General features: G+C 37.9%; 1 protein-coding gene across 2 annotated transcripts in view; it reads left to right on the top strand.

The window, feature by feature from the left end:
- Nucleotides 1-1,532: 1,532 nt before the first annotated feature.
- The window catches only part of MINDY3 (MINDY lysine 48 deubiquitinase 3), a gene marked incomplete at both ends in the record, with an annotated part of 64,205 nt that continues 45,003 nt past the window's right edge, over nucleotides 1,533-20,734 (top strand). Inside the window, 8 exons of one of the 2 annotated variants that reach the window (XM_081996401.1) lie at nucleotides 1,533-1,629; nucleotides 10,179-10,258; nucleotides 13,011-13,068; nucleotides 13,532-13,705; nucleotides 17,451-17,502; nucleotides 19,461-19,575; nucleotides 19,992-20,065; nucleotides 20,507-20,586. In XM_081996401.1, the coding sequence (XP_081852527.1) occupies nucleotides 1,533-1,629; nucleotides 10,179-10,258; nucleotides 13,011-13,068; nucleotides 13,532-13,705; nucleotides 17,451-17,502; nucleotides 19,461-19,575; nucleotides 19,992-20,065; nucleotides 20,507-20,586 (730 nt within the window). Of the gene's footprint in view, nucleotides 1,630-10,178; nucleotides 10,259-13,010; nucleotides 13,069-13,531; nucleotides 13,713-17,424; nucleotides 17,503-19,460; nucleotides 19,576-19,991; nucleotides 20,066-20,506; nucleotides 20,587-20,734 lie in introns of both variants that reach the window. The other variant, XM_081996400.1, reaches the window with a different exon arrangement.

Below are 20,734 nucleotides of genomic sequence, written 5' to 3'. Positions count from 1 at the left end.
TCATACTTAATTCAGAATGATTACACATGTTAACAGTCTCAATACGTGCTCAATCTCCATAAAAGTAGTGTATGATGAAGATAAAGTTGGTGGGCACAATATTATGGCTCAATTCCATTGTACTCCACATGAAGAATTCCAAGTGGCATATGCAATACAATTTCAACCAGAAAACTTTCAGATTGAAATGCTTTTTTCTAACAGAACATCCTTAATCCAGTTTTACCAGTTTTTACTTTCTGAAGAATCTTGTTTAACAAAGTCTATGTTAATCTTGTGCACAACACAGATCATAAAACCTCCCTGAAGAATTCCCATTTGAATGGCAATTATCTTTCAGAAAAAAATGGCAACTACCTGTTAAGAAAACACCCTGTCTTTATTTCTAGAATCTCCACTGGAAAATAAAAAAAACAACATTACTAAATTACATAAACCAAATTTATTTTCTAAATCTGAATTTTTTGAAGTTCATGGGATGTCCATCTAACACCACTCCTGAATAGTTTAAGAAAAGCATATGGCTACATTTCATTCTTCATTTGTAACTATTGTATGAATATAGGTACTGCCAGGTAAGGGAGCTGTTTCTAAAAAAGTAAAAATATTTCACACATGTACACAAGCACATTTTACCTATATATTAGGTTCTCGCTTGCACAAGACACTATAAAAGAAATACATAAAGGAAGCTCTCTACTTTTACCGGTATGACTTTGAATTCCTGACATCTCTTGGTATATCCAGCCCACAAACAAGGTTAGGTGTCTTTACACCGACTACTGTCTGCTTCACATCAACACTTACACTATCACCTTCCCTAACGCCACTGCCTCCTCACCGCTGCCACTCCATTCCGCTCAACTTTAACAAAGCGTCTGGGGCAGCCCGTAAGAAGCAGAACCCGAAACGGCAGCTCAAGCAGCGGCAGGGCCAAACTCAGAAGGCGAGGGACAGCCAAGGGGAGTCGCTGCTAGCCGAAGGTACCGGTCTCACACCCAGGTGGCTGACAATGCGGGCTACCGTTTGGCTTCACTGCTACGCCCATCCAGACGCCCCTCTCCAAACACACACACACACTGTGAGGCCAGCGGCCGTGCCCTGCCCGGCAAGCCTTACCGCCAGGCCACGGACCACCCGGCCTACCGCTACCGGAGCGGGGCAGCGCGGAGCGGGCCGGCACGGGAGCAACGGTCGGCGCGCGGCTGCGGAGCGGCGCGTGCACCGCCCGCCAACATGCCTAGCCCCACCGCCCTGCTTCCTGCGCCCACGGAAGCACCGGGGCCTGCTGGGGAAGCGGAAAGGAAGACGCCAAGCATGCGCAGCTCTTCGAGGAGTCCGGCGAGGCCCCGCCCCCCCGCGAGCGCCCAGCGAGCGCCCCGCCCGGCCCCGCCCTCCCTCCCGCCCGCCCGGCGCGGCGCGGCGCGGCGCGGCCCGGCCCCTCCCCTGCGCAGGGGCAGCGGCTGCCACAGCCGCCTCCGCCGCCGGGAGACGCCTCGCCCGCCCGGCCTCAGGGCCGCCGCCGCCCCGTCATGTCCGAGGCGGGCCAGGAGCTTGTCCACCTGGTGTGGGGCAAGAAGGCCGGGCCTCGCGGGCTGGCCGACACCATCTTCTGCCGCTGGGCGCAAGGTACCTACGTGCGCCGTGCCCCGGCCCCGCTCCTCCGCCCGGCCCTTCCCCGGCCTGGGCGCCTGCCTGGCCTTCTCTCCCAGGGTCCTTCCTTGCCCCTCGGCCCGCCCCGCTGCCTTCGGCCCACCTGCCCGGACACACCCACCGCTCTCCCCGCCACCCCCGCGGGGCTCCGCCTGTCTGTCCGTGTCCGTGCGTCTGTGAGGGGAGGGAGGCGCCGCTCCGTGGGGCAGGGGCCCCTCCGCGCGTCTGCGGCCGGGGACCGCGATGGTTGTTCGCGTTCGTGTTCTTGTGTCACCGGCAACCCGGCGTGTGGCCCACGGGGGAAAATGATGCAGCAGTTTCACTTGCTAATTAATATTTCTCGCAGCCTGGTTGTGTTCTGCCACAAATCTTCAAAGGGTCTTAAAAGAGTAGGAAAGGGGATGTATTTCTGAAACGTATTTCAACAGTATCTTGCGCCATTATTTTACATAGCTCGTGGAAACATGAACGTAAGTTGCCTTTTTTTTTTTTTCCAAAGAACATGGGAGTCACGAATAGACTTCTCAAAAGTGGGGACAGGCTTGGGACAGACCTGCAGGGTTTTTTTAACCTGGTTCTTTGGCGATGGAAGCAGGTGCATACCATCTTTAGCGTCTGGCAAGAGATAAAGCAACAATAACCATGGAACCTCGGGTTTTTGTAAGATGTTTTTTCCATATTTAAATTATGCAACCTGCCCATAGTTTCTTCTTGATGGACACTTTCTGGTATTCTTTCAAAACTGTAATTGCAAGGTGTATTACAGAGACTTACCAATAAAAATTATATGCAAGAAATCAATCTGTGTTCCTGTCCTGGCTGAAAGAAGCGAATAGCTTTCTCTATAACTTCCTGTGGGCTTTGAAGAACTCTAGTAATAATTATGAAGATTGTGGGAAAAACATCCCTAATTCCTGGAGAGAATTCACAAATGATAGTGGAATTTATAGATTTTTTTTTTTTTAAATTAATGCATTTGGGTCTCAGGGTAAAGTTGGCTGAAACAAAATTAAGTTCTTAGTGTTCTCTGTTTCTTGCTCTTCCTTTTTTTTTAATATGAGTTTTGTCATCTGCATGGTTTCAGTAGATGTATGTGTGATGTTGATGTGGGAGCCGTACAGCTTCTACCCTGTCACAGGACACAGTGCATTACCATACTCCCATATTTTTTCCCCTAGGTTAATCTGTATTCCGATAATTCAGTGAGAAATATTTGGTGAAAAAATGCCAAATTCCTTTGAAGTTCTAGAATTAAGCAGGCCTAGTAAAGCCGTTATACTTTTCCTAATGAATTGATTATTTTTATTTAAATATAATTACTTTCTGAAATATCTCATTAAGTTTTGGTAGAGTTTTGCTTTTTCAGTACAAGGTTTTTGCAAAGTCAGAAAAAAGAATTCGTGTTAAAAAGCTTAATTATTTCTTTTGCTGGGAATGTTAGATTACAGAAGTTGACATTTTCAAGATTGTATGTGAAATTTTAACAGTTTCAGAATTGATTGATATGTTGTAATGCCCCACACTTGTGATCCTGTGAAAGGTTGATGGAAGAGGCTTCTTGTGTTCTTTGTGGCTCCTGGAAAGGAGCTATTATTTCCTATCTGTCTTTAGGGAAAGTCCTGTAACTATAAAGGGTAGTGTATCTGTTCCCTTCTCTATATCCTCTTTAATATCATCAATTTTGTGTTGTAAAAAAAGGTGACAATAACTTAGTGTGTTGTTTGGAGGTCTCATGCTAGGAATCAAAAAAATCAGTCTCAGTCCCTTATGTTGTGCAGCAGCATAATAAATGTACCCAACTTTCAGTTTCTGTTCTGTTGAAAAGTTCTGCACGATTTACCTACTGCAAAGGAGTCTTGTCAACACTTGAGTCATCAAGATTAAAAAAAAAAAAACACATAAAAATCAAGCTTTATTATTTCTAAATGCTTCAAAGTTTAAAAGATAGATGCTTGTTTCACATCATATGTGCAGAAAGAGTCAAAAAAGTATAAATGATGCTTGATTAAACAACTGGTTTGGTGTTGGGGTTTTTTTGTGGTTTGGGGTTTTTTTAGAGTGTAGTGCCAGCACTGGTATTTATTTCAGATACTTTCTGAATGTTGTCTCGTCCTTTCTCAAAACCTTTGGAAGTTGAGAACTATAGTTTACATTTAGAAAGAAAAGCAGAGAGTAGGGAGGGTGTGGAGGAATGTAAGACTTGAACCAGTGAGTTTCTCAGTAAAGATAGCAGTGTTCCAGGAATCCTCATCATGCACCAAACTCATTAGCCATCATATTTGTTTGGTGAAAATTGAAGATGGACTGATCTGGGGGCAGTTAACAGAACTGACCTAGCTAATGCTGATATGCTGTTTGAAGTTAGTGGCAATCATTCCCTCAGTTTGCTGCATTGGCAGCTTCAAATACATTGTTTTGATTCCTGACTTAACAAAGGCACTGCTGCAAAGCTGTTGTTTCAGTTGTTTTTTTGGGGGGGGGGGGGGGCGCGCGTAGTATAGACATCTTTTCTTTGTGATTGCAGCAGAATTTGCAGTTTGAATCTTGTGAATTCTGTTTACCAGAATCCTCAAAGTGGACACAGGAGTGTAGTACAAAAGCTCTGTCTGCACTTCGGTATTTCCTGGCATAGATATGATGACTTGGGAAGGAGTTAGAAGGAGGATTGAACCCTGAAAGAAGCATACCCGTGTTTGGAGGGATTTTATTAATTGATTCAAGAGACAAATTCCATTCTTAAAGTTGCTCTTCAGATCATCCCTAAGGTGTGCAGTATCAGGTCTACACAGCTATGAACGTCTGGCAGGTTTGAGCACAGCATCCTTTCAGAATTACCTAAGCTGTTTTCTCACTGGTCTTTGGAAAGAAAGGTATGGGACAGTCTTTGCAAATGACTATTTGACTTCAAAGGCATAGCGTGAAGCTATTAATACTACAGTTCGTGTATATGTATATCGTACAATGCAAAAAGCCCATTTTATCTGGATCCTCTTCCAGCTTCCAGGTTGAGAGCTGGGTGAGTAGATTGACAACTTTCCTTTTCTTTCTCCCCTATTCTTTCCAGGTTTCCTGGTTTTTTTACATGCCTGGAGCTCTGTTTCTGGTCTAGTATGTTTAAACATCACCAGATTGGCTTTTATTACATCCTTGGTTGAGGAGCTGGATCCTATAGTATTGTTTTTAAGTCATTGGAGCTCTAGTCATGTTAGACCATGATCAAGTCAGGGTTACTAGGAAATAATATTTTTACCAGACAAGCAGACATATTTTGAGCAAAAGGAGTACACTTGCCACTCTTCAAAGTCTTAACTAGAAGTAGTAATTTGAAAAATCTTCATCTGAGTTTAAATTAATAATGTTTAATTCACTTGGGTGATGAGGGACAAATAGTCATTGGTATCTGTGTAATTTTTTTAATGTTTTGATGACTATGATTTGTCCAATATTTGCATTTGTCTGCTTTCCGTGTCTTTGACTTCCATATTACTCAGTGCAAACAGTTAGGAAGAAAAGCATTTTTCGTTTCACAGTTAGGGTATAGACAAGTGTGGATTCTGCAAACAGCTGGAGGAAGTTAGACCTATTGGCCGACCACTGCCTACTTGTTGCTGCTAGCCAGCCATGAGTATTGGCTCTTCAAATCTTTTGGTGGAACTGCTTTTGAAACTTCTGCTTTACTGATGCCGGTCACACTGAGCAAAGTAAACCTTGGTGAATGGTCTTCAAGTCATGGTCTGTGGACTGCTTTTAAGGCATCTGTAAAAATTAAGAAAGAAGTTAGAAGCCAAAACTTCTGTCGGGAATTTGCACATCATATGGAAAAAATATGGAGGTCTTCAAACAAAAAAGTACTCATGACTACTGACATAGAGCTTCTGTTTAAGTAGAAGTTGCTTCTGTTTAAGTAGATACTGCTTCTGTTTAAATAGATGTTGCTAATTCTGCCAGTAAAGAAGTGGTCTTTCTTGCCAACACAAGCCATATGACTATTAAATGTGAGACAACAGTAGCTGTTGGAAAAAGAGCAGGGAACTGCTGCTGCAAAGAGCTACCTAACAGACGTCTCTAGGAGACAATTTCTTTTCTCAATTTTATACTGGTGGACTTTTTCTTCTTTCCTCCCTTGGAGGGGCATATTGATTTTGGGGTGGTGATGCTGTCTTGTGATTGGCTGTGATACAGACAAAATAACCACATCTTGCTGTTTTAGACAACCTGTCAAATCCCTTGTTGTTGTATATGAGATTTAAATGTTTATTTCATTATACTTCCATAATGCAGAGTTGTGTTAAAATAACCAATTCATTCTGAAAAACGCAAAACCTCTTCTGAAACTTGCTGAATTAGAAGTTAGGCTTTGGGGCAGAAATACATTTTTTTGAGGGACTGTCTGTCATTATGTGTAAGTAACAGCACTTTCAGTGCTGTTAAACTGGAAGGAGAATAGAAGATACCATTCACTTTGAAAAAATGGAGTGTGAACATGTAAGCTAGTTTAAGATTGTATTTTCTGGCTAATGGGCATGGTGGCTAATGTAGTTGGCATACACATAGAGCAGTAAGAATTTGAAACGCTCTGTAACACAATTATCTAAATAATTAGTGAACCCTAAAATTCTTTGCTGCCGCCCAGGCCTAAAAAGGAATATCTGAAAAAACATTGTCCTTACTTTAAGAAAGGGTATGGTGCTAGTGAGACCATTCTTTACTCTGGATAAGGCTGACAGGTTTAAAGAAAATAAAAGGTCTTTAGGAGTGCTTACACAGAAGGCTCTCACCATGGTGCAGATTCAGAAGTTTCAGTCAAAATTCAGAAGTTTCACAGAGATGTTTTCTTTTTTGTTTGTTTTGTTTTGTTTTGTTTTACAAAGGTTTGAAAAAAGATGGACACTGGAATCTTACCTTGTTTTCTGGCAGCTTGTTGCCCAATATAGTGGTGGCCTACCAAGTAACTTGGATACTTTCCTCAAACCCTTCCAGGACTTCCTGGCTTTTTATCCACAACCCATTAAGTGGAATTCTGTTGTGATATTGCTGTAGAAAATGCTCCTTTCTTTTTGTGTGTGGGAAAAAGTTGTTTGGTTTGGTGTTTTTTTCTCCACAGAAAATCTTAGAAGTTTCATTTTACTATAACAATACACTTTGAAACCCCAAAGCCGTACGCGAAGTGCGTCTATCATTCTACACCCAGCTGTAGAGAAAGGATGAAACATTAAGACGTGTTATAAACCGTAATCGTTTTTTCTAGTGTTTCTGTCAGGCAGTCCTTGTATCCTAAAAGAGAAAAAGAAATACAGTTTCCTGGTGAGAGGCCAGGTCAGCAGAGAACAGGACAAGAAAATGAATAGCACAGCATCTTTGTAGCTAGATTCGATCAGAGATAGAGCAAGTTTTTTTTCTCTAATGTGGTTAATGTTGCATGCTGTTTAGCTACTCCCCTCATCTCTTTCATTCATCTAGAATTGGTTGTTGCACTGAAGGTATACAGCACCCTTTGTAAAATGGCAATGTTACTAATGTCTAGAGTGTCTTGGGTGTAAAAAAACCCCACTTTTCTTTAGAAATAGGCAAATAGTAAAAAGATGCAGGAAAACAGTGGGATGGTCGTAATAAAAGAATGAATTTTTTTTGCAGTGCTTCAGACCATGATGTGGAGTATTAGATGAAAGAGTAGGTACCTAATTCATACATTCATTTTGGCAAACTATGTAGAAGAAAAGAAACATGGTCCTTGGTAAATGCTAAGTTTTGGGGAAATAAGGAGAATAAAACTTAGTTTTGTGTGATTAATAGCAGGCAAAGGATATAAAGACAGATTTGGGAATATCGTAGTCACCGTAAGTCAAAATATTGAGCGATACACTGATTACCAAAAGGAATCTAGATCTATCCCACTCCCCCCTGCAACAGAAAGGTTAAAGCAATAAAGCAGTAGTGGTATTGAAAGAATGGGGTCAATGGAGCATTTAATAGGGTTATTAATGACAAGGAAGATGAATTATAATTATACTATTTTATGTTTCTTACAGATAAATGATGATGATTATACTAATGTATAAAAGGCAGGCAGATTAATAAAAAAAAGATTATTTTGGCTGCATTACATCTATTTTGCTCTTGAAAATTTATCTTGAGTGAAAAGAGGTGTATGGTAGATACGACTGGTTAAAAATAAGAGTAAGTAGAAATTAGTCTGGATTAGAGATGCTAGTCTTTGTTGGTAGCTTAAAGGGTGGCCAGGCCATTCCTGTGAATCATAAGGAAGAGCGTGGGGTTGATAGGTGGTTATAGAGATTGCCCAAGATGTGATTATTGTAGAGGGCAAAAAAGGTAAGTAGGTGCAATTGCAGGTGGAGGTAGACTTGAACCCAGTGGACTTTGGACTGCTGCTTTCTGAAATTTTACCTGAGCTGACTTCAGACTTTGTAGAAGTTTTAAAAAAGAGAGCAAGACCAAAATCCCTGAAGCCCATTTTTTTTGCTTAACAGGTTTTAGAACCTTGATGTTTATTAAGCAGCACTGAGGTAAAAAGAAATGAAGTGTTCCTTTGGGTATCATGTATGTTTTTTTTCCTGTGGTTGTTTTCTGTCGGATTCTATGTAATATCAATTTTGTATTGTCTGTCTCAAATTTGTGTTCACTCTGGTGGATCACACTCGATTTTCTTTATTTTTAGGAAGCAATTTTGAAAAATAGGGCAGGGTTAAGCTGAGACAGTTCATGCTTTCTATAAGAAGCCTGAAGAATGTGAAACAAATTCAAGATTTCTTAAGTGTGGTTTAATGCTACCAGCTCCAAGTATGTTGTTTTTCTGCAGTGGTTAAATCATTGAAACAACTAAAAAAAACTATTGTTGCAGTGTGCTTAGATGGCATGCAGTAATGCTTCAAAGCAGAGGAAGACTTACCTTTTAATATGATAAGCCTGCACAAACTAATTCAGAAAATTTAAAGGAGTGGTGATATTTCTTCTGAGGGCATGTTAAAAGGGGAGTGAAATGACACTAGTGCAAACTTTGGTTGAAGTATGGATTAATGGAGCTTCATTGCTACATTAGGTGATGCTGGATCTAAGTATGTAGGCTTGACATGCATCTGGGTTTTGGATATAAAATACATCTTTGCAATGCACATTTGCACATTCCGTTAAAAAAAACCTGGAGCCTTCTATCAGATACAGGGGAAACCCCATTTTTTTAAGAACTATGGCTACATTGATCCATCTTACAAAAAAATTTCATGTTGTTGAACAACTATCATTTCTGAATGAAATACGGCCTACAAAACATGCAGTAGTCCTACAAAACATGCAATAGTCCTCTCTTGTGCTGCTTGGGATGATGTACCTGTCATGCAGTAGTGTGGAAGATGCATTTCTCCAGTTCAAATTCACATCCAGGGTTTAAGGATGCTTTTGATATGGCAGCATGTAATAATACAGAATTGGGAAAAGGAGAAATTGTGGGAAAGAAGCATGGAATATTCTTTCTGCTGAGACTGGTACTGCTGCAAAAATATGCATTTGTATCCCCTTTCTCCCTGCCCCCATTTGCTTGTGCTTGCTGGTTAGTTGCTGATTACAGTTGCATGGTTTTTAGATTACGTTGAACTACAGTACTTCAGGACAATCTTATCAGCACTTAGAAGAATAATGCAAAATATCACTCACTCTGAATAAGTTGCCATGTGTCAGCTTCATCAAGGTAATTGTCCATGTATATGCATTGATCTATGAAAAATGCAAGCTATGAATCACCGTATCTTGAAGACAAGTTTAAGGGCAAGATGGTAACAAACAATTTTGCAGTAACTGCTCCAGTGTTTGCTCTATTATGTGACTGTAAGACAATTCTGAAATACAAATACATTAGAGGGGTAAAGGTGATCTTGCATCTCAGTAAATATAGTGTGTCTTCTGCGAAAGAACACCATTAGGAGGTTTGCTTCAGTGGTTACAAGTGAATGTTTGAGTTACTCAGCGTATTGCAGTCTTAATAGGAAGCACTTATAGGCTAAAAATGAGATCAGTGGGAGGCATACTTTGCCCTTCATAGGGAACAGAAATGTATTACACATGTCCAGTGAAGGTCCAAAGATGACTTTTTTTTTAGATGTGAGACAAAATATTTTTTTACATGTGAGACTTACAAACAAATTTTAATTGATTTATAAGAAATAAGCCATAATAAAATAAAAACTATGGTTTAAGTATCCAGCCACCCGTGCTCTAGTGACAGTTTCACTGTTAAAAATAGTTTTGTTTAAAACCCTGCCTGTTGGCCCTTTGTGGTCATGACTTCATTGCTGAGATAAATAATTAATTTCTGGGCTCTCACCTGTATTTGTGACTTTTTTCTTCAGATATTTTAACCACATTCTGTTGCATTGTCAGGGGAAAGAATTTTGAAAACTTAGCTAATCTTTAAAGGTGAATAAATCAAGTGTCATTTCTGTTAGGGAAGGAGTATACATAAACATGTCCTTGTTTGCATATTTCATTAAATACAGTCTTTTTTCATTTAACAGGATTTGTCTTTAGCGAGTCTGAATCAACTGCATTAGAACAATTTGAAGGTGGCCCTTGTGCAGTGATTGCACCTGTACAGGTAAGATGCATTTATTATAGGAATGGTTTAAAATTAGCAAGCCTCAAATTTGTTCTTTTATCTGTATATGTGGAACGAAAATATTTTTAAAATTGCAGATCAGTTGTATTTTGATTTCATAATTATAGTGTGGAGGAGACAAAAAACCTCAGTAAAAAGGCAGAGATGGGCTGATTTTAAACTATAATTTTGCAGAAGTGGATTTGTTTGAGGAAGTGCAGCAGGTTGATCCAAGCAGAGGTAACTTTAAAGTGGGGGATGCAGGATAAAGGGGAGAAGTAAAAGGTCAGATATAAATGTAATCCTAATCCTTTCTCATCTCTCAAATTCCCTGTCCTTAAGAAGGGTAGTATCTGTGTCACAATGGATGCTTTAGCAAACTGTATTAGAAATATTTGAAGTAATTGATTTTCAAACCTAACAAGGTTTGTTATGTAAGAAAAGGAGAAATGTTATACTTTGAAAATACTAGTTAGTAGAATAATTGAAGTATGTCAGGTGAATATGTTTTGTTCTGGATATGTGCTTAGGATTTCACTTGCTTTCATACTCAGCCAACTGTGATTGTGATTTTTTTTGTTTTCTTTCGCCACTGTATCTTGAAGGCTATGTGCATATTCTTTGTCCACTGTATCTTGAAGGCTATGTGCATATTCTTTGAAATGCTGTTTCTGGGGCAATTCTGACTGCTGTGTGGATATATGACCTGTAGGCTGGATCCGTTCTGCTAGAGCAGTTTAATCTGTGATTGCTCTTCATTCTCTTAGGAGCACCCTGTAGAGACAGGCAGACACTGAGTCATGGGCCAGATTACTTTTTCTAGTAACCTGCTCTTGTCTCCTCTCACACACAGGTCAAATTCTGCAGCTATATCTAGGTCTGAGTTGAGGCCTTGTCCACTGATAGGGGACATATTAAAGTCATGTAGTAGGGACTTAATCTGATTATGAACTGGAAGGTATCTGTGTCAGAGAACTGACATCATGAAATTGTTTGTGTCTCTGGTGTGTGTAATTGTGACAGTCATAAAACCTCTGTTATGGTTACTTCAAGACGCTTTAAATGCTGGTCCTACCGAAAGACTTGTACCACAGGAAGGAGCACCACTTGTTTAGGTTGTAAACAATCAATAGAAAAATATTTTATTATGAATTGTACTCTGTAACATGGCTCTGCCTAGTTCTGTGGTCTTAAAATAAGATGCAGAGTGTCTGGTCTCTGATGTTAGAATTACAAGTCTTTTATTTGGGGGGAGTGGAAAGAGTAAAGAATAGGACCAGCAAGCTTCTTAAAGGCAGTGCCAATTCTCTATCCTATCAAATGTTCTTATAGACAGTGTTTTTTCCAGATTTATATGTAGTTCAACTTCCTTGAAATTGAGTAGTTAAATCATGTTTAAAAGTGAGTTGAGTTCCAGCTAGGGAAGGAGGAAGGGATCAAACAGATCTTGCTGTGCCTACCGCTGCTGTGAATTACTGAAAAAGGTGTGCGACAGACCTGTGACAGAACAGGGTGGGTCTGTCATGGAAGAAGTGGAAGCTGAAGCAGCTATTTTTAAAGTGCTGCAAATACCTGAAACAGCATCTAACAGAGTAATTAGAAAGACCAAGAGTCTGCTTCCCAAAGTTTGCCATTTCATTGTTTCTCCTCTGTATCTTACAGCATATCTTTATTTGCAACATTAGTGTTGATGGAAAACAAAGCAGGGATATGGAGATGCATAGGTTTTCTTTAATCTGATCTGCGAGTTATGACTTGCAATGGTTAAAAGAGTGTCATGGTTTAACCCCAGCCAAAAACTAAGCACCGTGCAGCCACTTGCTCACTCCTCCCCAGTGGGATGGGGGAGAGAATCAGAAGAGTAAAAGTGAGAAAACTCGTGGGTTGAAATAAAGACAGTTTAACAGGTAAAGCAAAAGCCACGCACGCAAGCAAAGCAAAACAAGGAATTCATTCACCTCTTCCCATCGGCAGGCAGGTGTTAGGCCATCTCTAGGAAAGCAGGGCTCCATCACACCTAACAGTTACTGGGGAAGAGAGATACCATAACCCCAAACGTCTCCTCTTTCCTTCTTCTTCCCCGAGCTTTATATGCTGGATATGGAAGGGGTATGGAATATCCCTTTGGTCATTTGGGGTCAGCTGTCCCAGCTGTGCCCCCTCCTAACTTCTTGTGCACTCCCAACACACTCAGTGGTGGGGTGGGGTGAGAAGCAGAAAAGGCCTTGATTCTGTGTAAGCACTGCTCAGCAGCAATGAAAACATCCCTGTGTTATCAACACCATTTTCAGCACAATCCAAAACATAGCCCCATACTAGCTACTATGAAGAAAATTAACTCTATCCCAGACAAAACCAGCACAGAGGTGGGCTTTTTAACTACTAAAGGGGTTTGTCTGAGTGACTAGAGTTGTCTTGTACTACCCGTCAGTTATATTGCAAAATACTTGTGCCTCCATTACTGCAGTCCTGTGAGTCTGGACACAATGATGTAGATATGTGCTCTGTGTATTTGAAGCATGCTTGAGGTTCAAACTCAATAATGTTGAACATAGTTATGAGGCCAGCTTTGTAGTTAGTTTGAATGGGAAAAATCAGTAAACAGCACAGGTTCAGGGTCTCTTACTGAATGATGAGCAGCCCGAAACCCTTCTAATAACATGCAAAAATGCTTTGGTATAGAGTTTGTGACATAATGTAAAAGTTGTTGTTGTCTTGTATTTTAATATTATGTTATGCTTTGATAACATAGGCATTCCTTTTGAAGAGGCTTTTTACCAGTGAAAAGTCTTCTTGGAGAGACTGTCCAGGTACTGAGACCTTTATTTCTCTTTATTTTTTCCATTTTCATTATTTGCGAAGCATGCCCTAGTACAAAGAAACTAAAATATTTTACACTTTCTTTTTGTTTAAGTGTGCTCCCATGCCATTTTATAAGGCAGAATGTATACTGCATGTCTCTAAACTCCCATTTGTGAGGTCTGTGCCTGTCCATAGTACTTCTGTGTTTCATAAATATTTGATTGATATCTATTATTAGGAAAGGGAATGGATTAGAAATCATATTAAAACACAGCTTTATAATTCTTCGATACAGTATAGTCAAACAGCAATTAACATTAATAATTAAGAAGATAAAAGTAATAAACTCGCTTACTTGGATAACATTAATGTATAAAAAAGATAGTAGTAGCTTGAGAAAAATGATACTAGTAGCTTATATAAGATACTGATTAGCAGCAATTGAACTCATCTAGGTTTCTGATCTTTCAGAAGAGGAGCAGAAGAACCTTCTCTGTCATACATTATGTGATATTTTGGAAATGGCTTGCTCTGATAATTCTGAGTCATACTCTCTGGCAACGTGGATAAGAGGAAAAACAACTGAAGAAACTGCTAGTATTTCTGGAAGTCCTGCAGAATCTAGTCGTCAAGAAGAACAACCTTGTAAGATGTATTTCTATACTGAATTACCCACCACTTAGTGAAGTATTACGTTGTTTTTGAGGGGCCACTGCTTTTCTTTTGTTAAACAGATGGAGTTTTCATCTTTGTGATTCTATTAGCAATAGACGGATTTTTGTCTGTTGTAATTAGAGGCATTGTTCCTTTTTGTCAAAAGGAATCTGCTGTCTATCACTGGAGTTCCAACATATGTGTTTCTCTTGAATTTGAGAAATTTCCATAATCTTTTCAATTTTATTTCATAATTTATTGGGACCTGATATGTCTTTAATCTGGAAAAATCTACATGCTTCCTAACACTGGAGAAATATTTTAACTTGTCACTCGTTGCTTTATTTCAGAACTTGTCTAGGAAATTCTGCAAAGCTTTATCTGTTCTAAAATATTCTGGTTCCCCTGTTATGGAGAAGTAGGCTTTTTCCCTTTGATTCTATACAGTACCAGTTTAATCAAATCACCTTCTAGTAGATGAACAGAATTTTTTCATAGGTTAGAATTTTTTGGTTACCTGCTTTTTGCAAATGTCTTGATTTCTTCATTAATTACTGACATCAAGGATCCAGTGAACATCATCTGTTGCACTAAGATACAGCATCCAGTCATATCTAACTAATGCGGAGCCAGTGGCATGGAAGGTTTATCTGTGTGCACATTATCATTGAGCTGTGTATTTCTTAATCTTTTAATAGGACACATCTAACGTTTTAAAAGATAAGCTGCTTTTTCTTTTAGTTTTTGATCCCAATGTGTCCATTAAGAAGTGTGAAAAACTCTTCACATGAGAACATGCTTATAAAGGTGCCATCTTTTGACAGAGGAAATATGATATCCAGCAGTTTGTGGCTTAACTACGAAGAATTGTACAAGTAGATTTATACATGCGCAGCTAGCTATAGCAATTGCTAGTGCTGGAGCTCTTTATGTTACAAGTCATCTTCATCTGCTTCTATCAAATGCTCCATGTGCTTTAGAACACTCAAACAATAATAATTAAAATGTTACTTAATTGAAAAAACAGAAGATCACCTCATAAGAGTTCCAAGTGAGTGCTCTTTTTTTAATTATTTAAAACTTTTATAAAGAAAGTTGTATCTACAACTTTTCTGTTTAAAGAAAAAAAATAAATCTTCTTTTGCAAGATAATAAGGCAGTTGTAACTCTGAAATTGCAAATTTGTGTGGATTTTCCAGTTGTCTCTGAAGCTCTTGCTCATATTACGAAGTTTCCTTTGAAGAAAAAGTGAAGCAGAGCCTAGTTAATAAACAGGGCAGCAAAAGTATTAATAATATATTGCCACCTTCTAAAGAACTTTTATTGGTAGAAAATGTTCAGCAGAAAGTCTTTTCAAATACATACATGATTAATAATTACTCCCAATGCTGACACTTAATGAACTAATCCATTCTATTACATATCTACATTTTTTGTATTGCTGTACAAGTCTACGGTTCTGCCTGACTTGTCCTTAATACCATGGAATGTGCTTAGGAAGAGCAGGGTACATTTGCCATGAACAGTCTGCTTTTGTCATGAGCAACGTTTATCTCTTTCATTGTTCATATTCTATGTTCCCTGCTAGTCACTGAATGCACCTCTTGAATGTACTCTACAGTTCAAACACTATTTTACCTTGTATGTATAATGCAATACATTTCCTGATGTAAGATATATTTGTTAGGGGTTTTTTTTTCTTTTCTGTCCTACTTTTTAGCTATAGAACAGCTTCTTACCTAGTTAGGCTTGGGACAAAGATGTGGAGAAGAAGGTATTGCTATTAATGCAGAGTTCTGTTACTGCTAGTGCAAAGGAATAAATGTATTTCTTGCTTGGTTGCTGTGATCAATAAAAATAGAAACAGGCATTGCCATAGTTGGTAGGACTTAAGAGATGAGTTATGTGTGGGGAGCAGTATTACAGATACAGTTCCATGTGGAACAAGGCTACTGCTATTTGGGAATTGAATATGGGAATATACTTGTAATAAAACCATGAAATATGATTAGACACAGCATATACAGTATCATTTTAAAGACTTTCTATATAATTGTATTTCTCATACAGCTCATGTTCTACTGCTGTTTGTTCTTTTCCTCTCCACTAAGCACTGTATTTATTTAGCCTTGTTTGGGTTATATATAGTTACATTTCTCTTTAGGATTTCTACTTCTTTCCCTTTGTTTCAAATAGTAGTTCTCTTACCATTTCACTTTATTCTGTAGTAACAGAATGAAACTGCCTATCATCCTACTGTGTGAACAAAAGGTGGATTCAAGCACACTTACTGAATGCGATAGCATTTTTCATCTGCTTTTGTGGTGTATACCAGTGACTTGTTGTTGGCCATGTGTTGGCTGAAGTAGTGCAAGTTCCCAGGTTCAAAGATTGCTTTATATGGTTTAGTCCCTCTAACTTTCTGCTTACAAAAACTTATGTTCTTGGAGGGGGGTTAGTTCCTGTAGCATTTTCTGCAATTTACATTCATTGTTTCATATTTTTAAAAATGTTTTAAAAATACGCTTTCTTAATTCTAGTTTTGCTCTTCGTAACCTAATTTCAGCAATTCTTTGTAGTTTTTCAAAAGACAAAAATTAACACTCTTAAGACTACTGCTTCCTTATTTCTGAAGTAGAAAATGAAAGTATTCTATTGCTGCAGAATCAGTTGTGTTTGCATGTAGGCAAATCAAGTGCATCTTTCAAAATCAGGGCATAAAAAGCCCTTTCTGGAATTCTTGTGGGGAGAATTGATCAGCCCTAATGGCTTCAGGTCTTTAATGAATTGTATGCAGTCAAATTCAGTAGCTAGATGATCAGACATTATTTAAATATTCAGCATTAAGTGACATTTACCAGAAAGCAGGTCTATCTGTTTTGTATATTATTCTACTAGCAGGAAGATAAAGTCCTTACAGACACAGAGGGCACTAAAGACTGCTAAAATCTTAATATTTGAATGCCTACAGAATTTGATAATTATATAATTTCCTGTTGGTAAAAGAAAATTTTATTTTAAAAGTTCATTTCATCTCCTTGGTTTGGAAATGTTGTGAGGGGAACAAAGGTATAAAGCCTGTGTTGAACTTGGGAAGACACTAATGCTGTATTTTTTTTCTGCCTTGGACGTGACACTTATTTCAAAGGCTATTTATCCATTATTAAAATTAAACAATGAAATTTTATTTTAAAACAGGATGTGTAACACTATGTAGAATAATTCTACTCATTTGTTTGTAACAAATAAGCATTAAAAGGGGAAAAAAACCCAAAATTTTAGTAACAGGAATGTATATTTGAAGAAAAAATACAGCTTACTTACATTGATAAAATGATGCAAATAATCATGCTTGCTTTTCTAGGAAATAATATTTCTTATTGATCTGCAAATTTATATCTATAGTATGCATATGCTTGATAACTTTGTGACAGCTGCATTTTGTACAAAATCAACAGCTTAGTATTTGACAGATATTTTCAAGTCTACACACTCCAATGTCTTTGTGCTTTTAATAAATTGATTAGTCCAAATAGAAATGTTCTCACTAATTTTTATGGTGGAATCTTAATGTTGCAGTTAATTAGTTTCTACTAATCAGTTAAAAAAATTAAATGTCAAGGGAGGATTAAAAATTAAAAATATAATTAAAGCTTGAAAGTATACTAGCTTGCTGTGTGTATCTTGTGTCATTTTTTTGCCATGTGTAGTGCTGAAAAGTGTCTCTTGTGTATAGCTGCCTTGGCTGTCGAAGAGCTTGGCTTTGAGCGATTTCATGCATTAATTCAGTAAGTAATATGTTGGAACATTTAAAATAAAATATTTTCAAGTTACACTAATATTCACAGCCCTGAAAGGGATATGTTGAGGAACTTTTTGTGTATTACACATCAGGTTAAACTTGGATTTCAGGTTTTGGTATGGGAGTTTGGGGGGTTCTTCCTCTGCATTTTACCATTTAAAATTGAATATTATTTTGTGCTTAAGCGTTAGGCTTTAAAATAAAACTGGAGCAATGTAATGTGTGAAACTGGCCAATTAACTTGTTCATATCTGAACACAGCTAATTAAGAGTCACATTTAAGTTAAAGATGTTAATCCTCAATTTTTTATACACAGTCTTCACAGGTGATTCTATCTGCCATACTTGTGATATATACACTGAAAAAAATTGTCTTCTAGTATTTTTCCTGATTTGAGACAACGTAAGAAACATTTATAAAAATGTTTCACATACAACACTGATTTTTGTTTCATATTTAAACACTGTTCTCTTTTTGGGGTGTAAATACAGAGCTTACAGTTCTAGTGAGTTTATCTTTAAAGGTAACAACCTTTTATTTTTCACAGTGAACAGTTGTAATTGTTATACAAATAAATCCCAAAGAGGAAATAAATAGCTAAACAATTTCAAAAAACACTTGGGATGGAAAATGTTTCTGATTAGAACTGAAATAAGTACTGCTTATTGTATCACTAGTAATTACAGTTTGTTCTTTAAACCCATTGTCATATGCGGGAAGAAGCAAAAGGAGAATATAAAAGTTTTGTAACCTTACCTGATCAAAACAGGTATCATTTCCAATAATTCTCCCCCTGCCCCCTCCTCTCCCCCCCCCCCCCCCCCGCGCCTTGATCTCTGGAGTTGTGGATCCCACTTCAGTTTTTCTCAGTCTTTCTCACTGGAAATGAATGCTCCGGCATACACCTTTAGAGTGAGCTGAGTGATGTATTTCAGAACTGACTTTGCTTTGCATACCTTGTATGCCTTGTATACTCTATTGATAATGAAAGGTAGTTTAAAAATCGCAAGTGTTAGCCAGAGTAAACCAATCTATGGATATATTTTTGCAGATATTTCTTTTTTTAAACAAGACTTACTAAAAGTCTTCAATAAATCAAAAAGAAAATAATATATCTGTTTGTGTAAGGTAAGCAGAGAGCGTGATCTAGGTTGAATTACTCAATAAAAACTAATGTTTATGTTCTGAAAAGCACTATTTAGCTCTAAATATCCCAAGCAATAGAACATATATAATTTCACTGGAATCTTGATGGATCTCTTCCTTTCATCTGTTTTTATTTTACTTTTTTTTTCTTTTTAAACATATGATCACCTGGTGTTACCTTATAATCCAGGCAGCAATCCTATTATAAAACCAGATAGTTTCTCAAATGTGACTGTACCACTTATGGTTTTGAACATTTTCCTTTTTCCAAAACTAGAGTTTAACAAAATCAAAGTCTCATGGGAAATGTAATAATGTACTTTGAAAGCCTGAAAGATAGTCTTACCTGGTTAAGTGGAAGTTATTTTTCGCCCCTGTTTATGGACTGATTGTCTTTCAGAACACTCTATAATGCAAACGTTATTTTGGTGACATACAGTCTATTCTCAATTTCAGTAGCTGCTTTGTAGAACTACTAGTTCAAGCCACTCAGCTCTTTCACAAATATATGTAACTATATGATTAGTGTTTGCATATAAAATCTATGTTCTTTTTTGCACGTTGCTCCAGAATTATTTATCTTCTTCTGATGGGTAAATACTAATGACTCTATGTCATCACATATAGTAACTCCAGAACAGCTGCTCTATCATTCTGTATATAACACCAGATTTACTCTGCTTTTACTTGGACATTTTCATGTTAGATATTAGTAGATCTTGTTCGTGCTTTGTGACACTATTCCAATGCTTCACCTAAATACATTCTCCTTTTCTGTTGGGTTTTTTTGTCTTTAGCAAACGAGCATTCAAAAGCTTTCCTGAACTGAAGGATGCAGTTTGGGATCAATATTCAGTATGGACAAACAGATTTGGAGTATTGCTCTTTCTGTATTCTGTAATACTGACAAAGGTTTGTGGGTTGATACGTTTTTGTGTGTGTGTGTTTTGTTTGTTTATTAAGAGAAGGTTTGATTGTGTAACCCTTGTTCTGTAGAAGGTGAACACTAAACTGATAAACTAAGTCAAATCTAGATAAATGGATGGAATGGTATCATTCATGTTGCACTACATTTCCAGCATAAAAACTTGAAAAGCTCATTGGTTTTGTTGGGTTTTTTTTCCTCCCCTCTGATCTGGGAGAATTACAGATTTTGGAAATACCCTTCCTTGTATATCCCTAGCATCTCTATCAAGAGAAAGAAGCGTGGTTAGGTATCAATTCATATAAGAACATCAGCCTCCTAACATTTTAGTGTTCCATTCCCTTGTCGTTAATGTTGCAATTCATTCCTTAAGAGAGCAAAAATGTTTGTAATTTTTCTGCAGGGCATTGAAAACATAAAAAATGAAATTGAAGATGCAACTGAGCCATTGATAGATCCTGTTTACGGTCATGGAAGGTAAGCTGCAAAATATGGTTGCTACCACTTAAAGTAGATTAGTGGGCTAATTTTTTATGTTTCTGTAACCAATCATTCTTTTAGAAATTAAATTGACATTACAACAAAGATTCAATTATAACTTTATAATAGCTAAAAGCAACACTTAACATAGTGTGCCTTTTTCACTGCTGACATTTAGTGCATCAGTTCTGAGGTAATGCTTCTGTTACTGATGAATTGTCAGAGGAATAATTCTCAAATTCAGGGCTACGTTTTTATATCAAGTTATTGGTTGAAGGAATGGAGATCATATTAGCGTTGCTGAATTACAAATACACAGTAGTTAAAGTTAGAGAATGTCTGCTTAGGTATCTGGGTATTTGTTACAGATAACCACTTCTTCAGAAATAAATCTGAAGAGTTATTTCTCTTAATAGGCTGTTTCTTTCTGTTACATAGCCAAAGCTTGATTAACCTCCTGTTGACGGGGCATGCTGTTTCTAATGTGTGGGATGGAGACAGAGAATGTTCAGGAATGAGTAAGTTGGTTCTAGTTTATGCTTGTTCATACTTTCTATGTACTATAAGATGCTGACCTACAGATTTGGAATATGCTCTATTTCTGTTTTGATAGCCTCCTTGTTTACTGGCCTTAGATTTAAGCAGTCTTCAAATAGAAATAACATA

The sequence above is a fragment of the Phaethon aethereus genome (genome assembly GCF_964289735.1).
Source record: "Phaethon aethereus genome assembly, chromosome: 2".
NCBI classification, from domain to species: domain Eukaryota; kingdom Metazoa; phylum Chordata; class Aves; order Phaethontiformes; family Phaethontidae; genus Phaethon; species Phaethon aethereus.
The sequence above is the reverse complement of the archived record's forward strand: the minus strand, read 5'-3'. Positions and strand labels throughout refer to the sequence as shown.